At 45.2% G+C, this 12,888-nt stretch overlaps 1 protein-coding gene across 1 annotated transcript in view; it reads left to right on the top strand.

Annotated features, from left to right (window-relative positions):
* Positions 1 to 6,444: 6,444 nt before the first annotated feature.
* LOC132775588 (uncharacterized) overlaps positions 6,445 to 12,888 on the top strand; it is an 85,198-nt gene continuing 78,754 nt past the window's right edge. Inside the window, exon 1 of the mRNA XM_067469369.1 lies at positions 6,445 to 6,560. Within this exon, the coding sequence (XP_067325470.1) occupies positions 6,461 to 6,560 (100 nt within the window). The 5' untranslated portion in view covers positions 6,445 to 6,460. The remainder of the gene's footprint in view (positions 6,561 to 12,888) is intronic.

Here is a 12,888-nt window from a genome sequence, read left to right as displayed (position 1 = left end):
CTAGATATTGAGTCCTATATATTGGGATCAAAATCTGATACAGAGTCCTGATGTCATAGTCCTTTGTATCCCAACGTGTGAGTGGCCTTTCCATCCATACTGTCCTTTTGTCAGGGAAAACGAGACCTTTGCTGATAACTTGGTGCTGTCATTAAATGGATTATTTTTTGGTAAAACGCCTGTTTTGATGCGTGTCTGTGTCCAAGTGGATTTTGAGTCCTATATTTGAGGAGTGGTTTCGTCTGCAGATAGTCCTGTTTCAAACAGTTGTATTGAGGAGGGTTTCATGTGCTTTGTCCACGTTATGCCCGGTCCCTATCCTCACTCACAGCCTATGCTTTTGGGGCTTCCAGAGTTAGATGAAAAAATGTCTCATAGTTTGTAAGAAATTGCCAAATCCTTTCAACATTATGCTTGCTTCCACAATTCTGCATTACTCTCTAAAGAATTTCTGCATCTTCCAGCACAACCCTATGGTCGACTTCTGCTGGGGATCATTTTGGAGGACCTAGAGATTCCTAAAGATAATATTTTAATTACTTTTTCTTTTTGAATAATCAAATATTCAGAAGTCAAAACTACAAATGTGTGAGTAGGTCATCCAAACGGGTGACTGAGACAGTGGCTCCTTAGCTTTCACAAAATTATTTTTGTGTATAATATTTGTATGAAATGTAAAGGAATTTGGTTATTTGATGAGATATCTAGGGTCTCATCTCCAAGATAATATCATTATGTACCTACATGAAAATACTGGTATTCCAAGATCAAGATATTCCAAAACCAAGAGCAAGGTGGATGGATGGCATCCTTGAAGTGCCTGGCTTGACTTTGAAGGAACTGGGGGTGGGCATGGCTCACTGGGAGCTCGGGTGAGCTGGTCGAGGAGGTCACAAAGAGTCGGAAGCGACTGAACGGATAAACAACAAAATCAGGAAACACAGAAAGCTCTCAATCTTGGCAGTAAATGCTGGGAGCCACTTTGAGTATCAGTCAAGCAGGACACTAACAACAACAATATAAGGCACCCATGAAATATTAATGGGATTTGGGTCTCATCACCAAGATATTTCATGATGTGCATGCAAATATTCAAAATATATTTGGGCCAAGGAATTTCTAATAAGGAGTACCATGCAATTTTCAAAGTGTTTTAAATTATATTATTATTGTTATTATTAATATCCCAATTTTTTATCTCTGCAAGAAGACTGGTTTCAGGTTCAATTCAATTTTAATATTTATCTAATGTTGATTTTAAATTGTATTCTTCCTTTCATGATGTGAGCTGCTTTGGTTCCAATCAAGCATTTGGATAAAGGATGCTGGGATTGATGCTATCGCACACTAGGTCACGACACCTTTTCACCCAGCATTAAACCAGTAGGGTCCAGTAGCTTGTTTATAGAAGATAAATGCAAAAAGGGGGAAAGGTATTTCCCAAAAGGTAGTATAAAAGGAGCTATAAAATAGCAATAGTCCAGAATACAAAGATCAATAGTCCAAAATGGTAATGTCTATGAAAATCCAATATATCAAAATACAGGAAATCCAAGAGCAAGATGCATGAAAACCAAAATAACAAAGTACATGAAAATCCAAAGAGTCAAAGCATAGTAAATAATCCATAGCATGAAAACAGGAACTTAAGCAAGGCAAAAATCTATTCAAAAACAAGCAAACTTGAGAGCTGGTCATGAACTACATTGTTGACGAAGTTGTCTGCTCTGAAGAGTCCCAGGAATCGGAACCTAATTTAAGCTCAAACCTGACCCAACAAACATGGTATCATCTTTTTTTGCACCTGTGTTTCTCACTAATTCTTTCTGACTTTCTCATTAACCTTTTCTTAGCTCTCTCCGTGCAGAGCACCAACCTCTTTTCATGAGGTAACTCCCCATTTTCTGAAGGCCGGGAAGGCCTGAGAAACTGATTCTCAAGAGAAACATCCTCTGTTTCTTCTGCAGCTGTCCACCCTGGCCTGTCTCTGTGGCTGGGTTCTGGTGCTACTGGTTGGGAATCAGCTGCATTAAAATCACTACTGACTGAAAGGTCATGAGTTCAAAGCCAGCCTGGGTTGGAGTAAGCTCCCAGCCATTTGTCTTGCTTGCTGACTACCTTTGCAGCCCGAAAGACAGTTGCATCTGTCAAGTAGGAAATTTAGGTACCGCTTATGCAGGGAGGCTAATTTAACTAATTTATGATGCCATAAAAATCTCCAGCAGCGTGAAAAAGAATAAGGAAGTACTCCATCGGTGTCACAAGTGGACGGTGAAGCGACAGCTCCCCCGGTGGCCGGAATTCAAGCATACCCTCATGAAGCTGGAAAGTTTAATAGCTTCTGTGTGTCTGTCTATATATGTTGTGTGTCTAATTGGCATTGAATGTTTCCCATGTATATGTGCATTGTGATCCGCCCTGAGTCCCCTGCGGAGTGAGAAGGGTGGAATATAAATACTGTAAATAAATCTAAGGCCTGCATTTCTGTCTCTGGTTCCACCTGAGGAACAGACACAGACTCAGTGAAAACCTCATCCTCTGAATGAGAATCCCCAACATCCCCAACAGATGCTGCGTATCATTGAGGACATGCCATCCCCAGCACTTTGAATTCAGGATGGAACATCTTGACATCCAGTGCAATGGTTTTTGTTTGGTGGTTTCGATAACGCTGTTTGCTAAAGGCGATCTAAATGCACCGAAAAGTGTGTTCTGTGCTCAGGCCTAGATCTTTCCAAGAGAGATCTTTCCAAGGCTGACTTGAGTGTTTCTGAATTTATGGGCAGCAATCGCAGTATGAAAAAATACAGCCAAACACATTGTAGTTTTCCAGTAAACAATGAACTAGATTAGATCCATCTTTCTGCTTTCAAGAAGAAAAACACCCAAGGTTTCCCTCTAAGCCTTTTATCTGAATGGGTTGTCTGTCTTCTCGCGTTGTTTACCTGCACCAATCTCTCTCTCCAAAATGTTCTCGCAATCTTTTTAGAATCGGATGATCTGGTTCAACAATTCATGGTGCAATCCGGCTGCCTCTTGCCCTTTGTCCAGCTGGGAACGGATTCATGCATTGAGAAATCAACCATTGAGAAGCCAGGCTCAAGGCCTTAAAGAAGGCAGCCCTGGATCAAGGTGATCCGATTATTCACAAATAATCAAATCTATATAAATAAAAATGTAATGTTGGTTTGTGGGATTAACAGAACTCAAAAACCACAGGATGAATTGACACCAAATTTGGACACAAGACACCTAACAATCCAATGTATGTCCTTCACTCAAAAAATTGATTTTGTCATTTGGGAGTGGTAGTTGCTGGGATTTATAGTTCACCTACAATCAAAGAGCATTCTGAACCCCACCAACGATGGAATTGAACCAAACTTGGCACACAGAACTCCCATGACCAACAGAAAACACTGGAAGGGTTTGGTGGCCAGTGTCCTTTGGTTTTGGAGTTGTAGTTCACCTACATCCAGAGATCACTGTGGACTCAAACAATGATGGATCTGAACCAAACTCTACACAAATACTCAATATGCCCAAATGTGAACACTGGTAGAGTTTGGGGAAAATACAATCTTGACATTTGGGAGTTGTAGTTGCTGGGATTTATAGTTCACCTATGATCACTGGCTGCCAATTTGCTACCGGACCCAATTCAAGGTGTTGGTTTTGGCCTTCAAAGCCCTAAACGGTTCCGGCCCAAAATACCTTTCTGACCGCATCTTGGCCTACGAGCCCACGAGGACCTTGAGATCATCTGGGGAGGCCCTTCTCTCGATCCCGCCTGCATCACAGGCACGGCTGGCGGGGACGAGGGAGAGGGCCTTCTCGGTGGTGGCCCCCCGGCTGTGGAACACTCTCCCTGCAGACATCAGACAGGCGCCCTCCCTCATGTCCTTCCGAAAAAGCCTTAAGACCTGGCTGTTCGAGAGGGCATTTAATTAAGTGCTAAGCAACAACATTACGGTAATGAGAACTGGAATGGTATAAGGAAAATGAGACTGGCTATGATTCTACTAAGAGACGAAGCGGATTTTTATGTAGTTTGTATTTGTTGTATAGTTATATGTTGTTGTCACTGGCCTTTGTAACTGTCTTTTTATGTGTACTGTACACCGCCATGAGTCGCCCGTAAGGGCTGAGAATGGCGGTTATTAAGTGCATCAAATAAATAAATAAATCACAGAGCATTCTGAATCCCACCAACGATAGAATTGGGCCAAACCTCCTACACAGAACCCCTATGTGGGCCACAGCAACGCGTGGCAGGGGACGGCTAATCACATATAAATGTTTTCTCGAGGACAAAATTCCTAGGGTGATGTTCAATCAACGCAAAACACCAATAGTAATATTGGCCACCCAGTGGGTTTTCATGGCCAAGTGGGATTTGAAGCTTCATCTTTTGGACTTTCTGTCCAATACTCAAACCACAACCAAACTTCCAAGAGCTTGAGAAAATATTCTTAACTAGTTGTACCCGCCACGCGTTGCTGTGGCCAACCTTCCCTCCCTCTTTCTCTCCTTTCTTCCCTTTTATTCTCTCCTTCCTTCCTTCTCTTCCTCTTCCCTTCCTTCTCCCCGTTATCTTTCCCTTCCTCTTTCTCCCCTTCCTTCCAAACATGAGGAAGAACTTCCTGACTGTGAGAGCCGTTCAGCAGTGGAACTCTCTGTGTGGTGGAGGCTCCCTATAGAATCATAGAATCAAAGAGTTGGAAACCTCATGGGCCATCTAGTCCAACCCCATTCTGCCAAGAAGCAGGAATATTGCATTCAAATCACCCCTGACAGATGGCCATCCAGCCTCTGTTTAAAAGCTTCCAAAGAAGGAGCCTCCACCACACTCTGGGGCAGAGAGTTCCACTGCTGAACGGCTCTCACAGTCAGGAAGTTCTTCCTAATGTTCAGATGGAATCTCCTCTCTTGTAGTTTGAAGCCATTGTTCCGCGTCCTAGTCTCCAAGGAAGCAGAAAACAGGCTTGCTCCCTCCTCCCTGTGTCTTCCTCTCACATATTTATACATGGCTATCATATCTCCTCTCAGCCTTCTCTTCTTCAGGCTAAACATGCCCAGCTCCTTAAGCCGCTCCTCATAGGGCTTGTTCTCCAGAGCCTTGATCATTTTAGTCGCCCTCCTCTGGACACATTCCAGCTTGTCAATATCTCTCTTGAATTGTGGTGCCCAGAATTGGACACAATATTCCAGGTGTGGTCTAACCAAAGCGGAATAGAGCATGGGGAGCATGACTTCCCTGGACCTAGACACTATGCTCCTCTTGATGCAGGCCAAAATCCCATTGGTTTTTTTTGCCGCCACATCACATTGTTGGCTCATGTGTAACTTGTTGTCCACGAGGACTCCAAGATCTTTTTCACACGTCCTGCTCTCGAGCCAGGCATTGTCCCCCATTCTGTATCTTTGCATTTCGTTTTTCCTGCCAAAGTGGAGTGGAGCTTCCTTTTTTGGAAGCTTTTAAACAGAGGCTGGATGGCCATCTGTCAGGGGTGATTTGAATGCAATATTCCTGCTTCTTGACAGAATGGGGTTGGACTGGATGGCCCATGAGGTCTCTTCCAACTCTGATTCTATGATTCTCTACCTATTCTTGGAATGCAACTCCCAGCAGTCCTGATCGATCTACCTACCTATATCTAATCTATCTATTTGAAGGATTGCTGGAAGTTGCATTCCAGGAATAGGAAATATGCAGGGATTGGGATGCTCTCATGGAGAAGAAATCTTGCATCTTGGAAGCAGTGCATTTGGATCCTCCTCCTCTCCTAAAGGGCCTGGTCTAGGGGATGCTGGGAGCTGTAGTCCAGAAGAGAGTGTGGATATGCTATTCTGTGATTTGTTTGCCAGGGGGAGTCATTTTTGTGCATGCGCTGTAGCGTCTTTTTGCTTTTTTGGCTTTTTAAGTCTCTTCTGCAGTGTTTTTCGGTATTTTTATGATGATCACTTGTTGGCCTGATAGGTGTATTGTGTCCAAACTTGGTGTCAATTCGTCCAGTGGTTTTGAATTATGTTAATCCCACAAACTAACATTACATTTTTTATTTATATAGATTTATTTATGGGCAATTAACATGTAGCCTTCATTTGCCTCCAAGTGGCATTTTGGCATTCTCTTTGCTTCAAAAGAAGTCTTAACCTCCCTGTGGTTTTTCACATTCCCATTCTGGAATGTGTGTCTCGTATTGGTGAGAAGTACACAAATATTTGAATGTCTCCTGAGCCAAGGAGACACAAGAGTCGATGGCAAAATTTTCTGAATTTTGCCCAAAAGCATCTAGCTGAATTGAATAATTATATGCCACAATGTTGAAAGGTCCTCCCAACGTCAAAGGTTCGCTTCACCTGTCAAAAAGCAGGACGGCCTGGCACTCGCCGGCAGACGCATTACGATTGATTTGGATTTAAGCTTGAGTGGATTAGAGTTTGTGGAGTCAGATGCATGGAGATGGCACACAGGAGGAGGAAAACAATGTCAGCCGGTGCGGCCAATCAGGCATTACGTACAAGAGGTTCAGGCTTTATGCTATATATAAAAGCAGGTAAGTGCCGTGGCTTAACCCTTGCTTTGCTAACTTGCAACTGCTAAAAGGGAGAGTTCCTTTCGAGCGAGTCCCCAGGAAATAAATAAGGTCAGATTTGGTGAGTGATTGCCTTTCATAGAAACACAGGAGAGTTGGAAGGGGCCCCAAAAGTCATCTAGTCCAGCCCCGTTTTGCAATGTGGGAAAACACAATCCCAAACCCTGCTGACAGATGACTTCCAAAGTATGAATTACAATTACAAGGAAGCAAAGAGCTGTTTGATAGCAAAAAGACTGATCCTGGATTATTGATGTGGCGGCAAAAAAAGCTAATGGGATTTTGACCTGCATCAAGAGGAGCATAGTGTCTAGATCTAGGGAAGTCCTGCTCCCCATGCTCTATTCCGCTTTGGTTACACCACACCTGGAATATTGTGTCCAATTCTGGGCACCACAATTGAAGAGAGATATTGACAAGCTGGAATGTGTCCAGAGGAGGGCGACTAAAATTATCAAGGGTCTGGAGAACAAGCCCTATGAGGAGCGGCTTAAGAAGCTGGGCATGTTTAGCCTGAAGAAGAGAAGGCTGAGAGGGGATATGATGAGAGCCATGTATAAATATGTGAGAGGAAGCCACAGGGAGGAGGGAGCAAGCTTGTTTTCTGCTTCCCTGGAGACTAGGACGCGGAACAATGGCTTCAAAGTACAAGAGAGGAGATTCCATCTGAACATTAGGAAGAACTTCCTGACTGTGAGAGCCGTTCAGCAGTGGAACTCTCTGCCCCGGAGTGTGGTGGAGGCTCCTTCTTTGGAAGCTTTTAAGCAGAGGCTGGATGGCCATCTGTTAGGGGTGATTTGAATGCAATATTCCTGCTTCTTGGCAGAATGGGGTTGGACTGGATGGCCCAGGAGGTCTCTTCCAACTCTTTGATTCTAGGATTCTATGAAAGAGCTATTGCCTTATGATCCTGGATTATTCTCTTTGTCAGTAGAAAAAGGAAAAACAAGGAGGCGATAGGACCTCTTCGAGGAGAAGATGCTGACAGGGGATAGGGAAAAGGCAGAACTACTTAATGCCTTCTTTGCCTCGGTCTTCTCACAAAAAGAGAGTCTTCAACCTCAGCAAGATGGAGTGGATGAGGGATTGGAGGACATCCAACCCCAAATTGGGAAAGAAGTTGTCCAGGAATACCTGGCCGCTCTTAATGAGTTCAAGTCCCCTTTCAGGACCAGATCAACTACACCCCAGAGTATTGAAGGAACTAGCGGAAGTCATTTCGGAACCATTGGCAACCATCTTTGAGAGTTCTTGGAGAACGGGAGAAGTTCCAGCAGATTGGAGGAGGGCCAATGTGGTCCCAATCTTCAAGAAGGGAAAAAGGGATGACCCAAACAATGACCAATGTCCGGTCAGCCTCACGTCTATACCAGGCAAGATTCTGGAAAAGATTGTTAAGGAAGCGGTCTGCAAACACTTAGAAACAAATGCAGTCATCGCTAATAGTCAACATGGATTTATCAAAAACAAGTCATGCCAGACTAATCTGATCTCTTTCTTCGATAGAGCTACAAGCTGGGTAGATGCGGGGAATGATGCCGTGGATGGAGCGTACCCAGGGGCGGCCCGTCCATTACGCGAAGTAAGCGGCCGCTGAACACTTTTTTTTGGCCAGGGGCGCAGAGGCACCTCTGTAAATGCCCCTCGACCAGGGCCGGCTGAACGGTTAGGCAAAGTAGCCATTTGCGGGTGGCGCCACTCGGCCAGCCGGGCACCGGAGTCTCCTTAGGCCACGCCTCCTCCTGCAGGCCCCATGCGCCCTCAACAGCGCCAAACAGAAACAGAAGCTACTGGAAGTGTGTGTGTAAGAGAGAGCCAGGGAAGGGAAGGGAAGAGAGGAGAGAAAGAGCCTAGCCGTGGCCCTCCTTGCACCTGGAGGGCTTCCCTCTCACCTAGTGGGCAGGGCCTGTGCTTCTCCATTAGAGGCCTCATGGCGCCATGGGGCTGCCTTCCCTTCCTGCGTGCATGCTCCCAAGGCCTCTTCTCCCACTTGCTCTTCTTGGGCCCTCCAGCCAGAAAGGGAAGGCAGCCGCAAAGAGCCTGGAGGCCTCGCCACACGTGCAGGAGAAAGAGACAAGCACGGAGGGTCCTGGGAGAGAGAGAGAGAGAGGATTGAGGGCCGGAGGCACAGCCTTCTAATGGAGAAGCGCAGGCCCCGCCCACTAGGCGAGAGGGAAGTCCTCCACGTGCAAGGAGGCAGGCAGCCAGGCTCTTTCTCTTTTCCTTCCCAGTTCCCTGCCTCTCTTTCTTACACTCACACTCCCCTTCTCCCTACTCTGGAAGAGCACAGGGCCTCTTCTCTCAGGCCTCTCAGGCAGCTGTGCCTGGACTCCTCTCAGAGCAGCAAGGAGGCCTCTTCAAAAAACGGAAGGGATTGAAGGTACTGCAAATGTCATCTTTTATACATGCCTCCCCCAAACCCCTCCAGTATTTGGTCATGGAAGTCCTGTATGCCAAGTTTGGTTCAATTCTATTGTTGGTGGAGCTCAGAATATTTTTTGGTGCTTGGTAAACTGCAATTCCCAAATATCAGGGTCTATTTTTCCAAAACCCCTCTCCAGTATTTTCTGTTAGTCATGGAAGTCCTGTATGCCAAGTTTGGTTCAATTCTATTATTGGTGGAGCTCGGAATGCTCTTTGGTGCTTGGTGAAGCATTCTCACCTGATGTTTCACCCACATCTATGGCAGGCATCCTCAAGAGGCTGTGAGGTCTGTTTGTAACTAGGCAAGTGGGGTTTGTATATCTGTGGAATGTCCAGGGTGGAAAAAAGAACTCATGTCTGCTTGAGGTAAGTGTGAATGTTGCAATTGGTCATCTTGATGAGCATTTAATGGCCTTGCAGCTTCGAAGCCGAGCTAGTTGCTGCCCAGAAATCCTTTGTTGGGAGCTGTCAACTGGCCCTGATTGCTTCATGTCAGGAATTCCCCTGTTTTTTTTAGTGTTGCTCTTTATTTACTGTTCTGATTTTAGAGGGTTATTTTAGAGGGTACTGGTAGCCAGATTTTGTTCCTCTGAGGTTGCCTGCCATAGATGTGGGTAAAACATCAGGAGAGAATGCTTCTGTAACATGGCCATACAGCCCAGAAAACTCACAGCAACTCAGTGATTCTGGCCATGAAAGCCTACCACAACACATTATTATGTTTATTTATACCCTGCTTTTTCTCTCCCCAAGAAGACTCAAGTTGGCTTAGATTAAAAACATTTCAGTACAGTTTAAAATCCACAAATATGCAAACATTAAAATGGAATTAAATATCATTGGTATTTTAAAAATTCAGTTAAAATCCATAAAAACATATCCAAAACTAAAAACTACAGCAGACCCTGACTTGATCTTTAAAACCTTTTAAAGCCTGCATTAGATTACCAAATGCAATGTCCCTTTATACACACTGCTTTATATTAATTTCCCCAGTATTCCTTTATCTGATTTGTCATCAACACACTTTATGGACTGCAAAAATATGATCCTGTGTGATTCCTTTCCATTGCTGGCTGAATAGTTTAAATTTGGATAATATTTTGACTTTGGATTTTAGCCATTACATTTTGCAGCAGTGTCTTTTGGGTTGCTAACCCTTGTCCTTCCACTTATCCTTCCATCAGTTCCAGGGCTCAATCCCAACTGCTGGTGGACGAGACACTATAGAGCTCTATATTTATATTTCCACAGTACAGAGTGGCAAAATCAAAGACTGCTTTGGGATTTTTAAAAAAATGTTTTAAAACCATGGATGGTTGAAGCAGTGGTTGCAGAACACCAACTGTGTAACACTGTCACTGTACGAGTAAAGCGACAACAAAATGCTCCCCTGCCCTTAGGTGTATAATTTAATTAAAACATGACACAAAGGCAAAGGGATGCCAGTGTGGGAAGGGATGAAGGGCCTGTCCAGACAGGCCCTATATCCCAGGATGTGATTGCAGGTTTTCTGTTTATCCTGGATTATCTGGCAGTGTGGACTCATGATCCAGTTTAAAGCTGAAAACCTGGGATCAGATCCAGGGATATAGGACCTGTCTGGAAGGGCTCCATAGCTTCACATGCCACCTATTTCTCCAAGGCCAAAGTAGTGGCAGTTGGAGGGAGGGAGGGCTCTTCATCTGCTTCTGGGTCAAGCACACGCAAGAGCAAACTTCAGCCCTCCAGGTGTTTCGGACTTCAACTCCCACAATACCTAACAGCCGGTCTAGCAGTTTGTAATGCAATACAGGTTGAGTATCCCTGATCCAAAGTGCTTTGAACTAGAAGTGTATAAACCACTTTGAGTCCCCCTGAGGGTGAGAAAAGTGGTATACAAATACTGTAAATAAATAAATAAAATGTTTGGGATCATGGGATAGCTGTTTACGTACACAATGACACATTTCAAAGATAGCACCCAAGATAAAACACAAAAGAGGCATGCACAAGGCCTCTTTTCCCACGTGCCCAGCAACGCAGCTGTGCATCCCTCTCCCGGCATTAGGAAATGTGCGCCCTGCATTGCCCTCCTTCTCCATGCACTTCCTAACGCTGGGAGAAGGATGCACATTGGCGTTGTTGTCTCCTTTGGCCTGCAAGGAGGAGAAGGAGGAGGAGAGGAGGACAACGTGCGCGCTTGTGAGGGAAGGATGGAGGGAGAGCATGCTCCCTGCATGAGGGCTCTTTCTCCGTGCGCCTTGCAATGCCGGCGCGGGTCCCTCTCCCGGAGTTGCAAAGCGTGTGGGGGAAGAGAATGCAAAGTGCATACCCAGGAGCCGATGGAGCACGGGGCCTCTTCTCCTGTATGAAGAAGGGCAGCATTGTAAGTGCCTCTCCAGGCAGCTGTGCCATCACCCCTCTCAGGGTGGCAAGGAGGCCTCTTCATGAACGGAAGCGACTGAAGGTACTGCAAATCTAAATTATTGTACATGCTTCCCCAAAACCCCTCCAGTATCAGAGTCTATTTTCCCCAAATCCCTCCAGTATTTTATGTTGGAACTACATCAACACTGACAAAGAAACAACAAGAAATACTATTTACCCACAAGCATTAAGAAATTACATATATTAGAAACCAACTTTCTTATTACTTTCTTTTCAAGATCACTAGACTGGATCACAGCAACGCGTGGCAGGGGATGGCTAGTGTGTGTGTATGTATGGATGGATGGCATGGGCCAACTTCAGCCCTTCATGTGTTTTGGACTTCAATTCCCACAATTCCAAACAGCCAGTAGGAAGTCCCAAATACCTGGAGGGCCAAAATTTGTCCATGCCCCCATATATATATATATATATATATATATATATAGTGATTGGTTTTGGGGAGGGGGGCACCAAAATACTGTTTGCTTACCATTGAAAATTACCTAGGGCCGCCTCTGAGCGTACCTGGATTTCAGGAAGGCCTTCTTTGACAAGGTCCCCCATGACCTTCTGGCAAGGAAATTAGTCCAATGTGGGCTAGGCAAAACTACGGTGAGGTGGATCTGGAATTGGTTAAGTGGACGAACACAGAGGGTGATTCTCCCCAAGGCTTCCTCTTCATCCTGGAAAGAAGTAACAAGTGGAGTGCCATCCGCAGGGTTCCGTCCTGGTCCCGGTCCTGTTCAACATCTTTATTAACGACTTAGATGAAGGGCTAGAAGGCAGGATCATCAAGTTTGCAGACAGGAGCAAATTGGGAGGGAGAGCCAAGACTCCAGAAGACAGGAGCAGGATTCAAAACAATCTTGATACATTAGAGAGATGATGGGCCAAAACTAACAAAATGAAGTTCAACAGGGACAAATGCAAGATACTCCACTTTGGCAGAAAAAACGAAGTGCAAAGAGACAGAATGGGGGACGATGAGGCCTGGCTCGAGGGCAGTGCGTGTGAAAAAGATCTTGGAGTCCTCGTGGACAGCAAGTTAAACATGAGCCAGGAATGTGATGTGGCGGCAAAAAAGCCAATGGGATTTTGGCCTGCATCAATAGGAGCATAGTGTCTAGATCCAGGGAAGTCATGCTCCCCATGCTCTAGTCTGCTTTAGTTAGACCACACCTGGAATATTGTGTTCAATTCTGGGCACCACAATTCAAGAGAGATATTGACAAGCTGGAATGTGTCCAGAGGAGGGCGACTCAAATGATCAAGGGTCTGGAGAACAAGCCCTATGAGGAGCGGCTTAAGGAGCTAGGCATGTTTAGCCTGAAGAAGAGAAGGCTGAGAGGGGATATGATGAGAGCCATGTATAAATATGTGAGAGGAAGCCACAGGGAGGAGGGAGCAAGCTTCCTTTCTGCTTTCCTGGAGACTAGGACGCAATGGAACAATG

Source organism: Anolis sagrei, chromosome 5 (genome assembly GCF_037176765.1).
Source record: "Anolis sagrei isolate rAnoSag1 chromosome 5, rAnoSag1.mat, whole genome shotgun sequence".
NCBI lineage: Eukaryota > Metazoa > Chordata > Lepidosauria > Squamata > Dactyloidae > Anolis > Anolis sagrei.
This window is presented reverse-complemented; position numbering and strand designations above follow the sequence as displayed.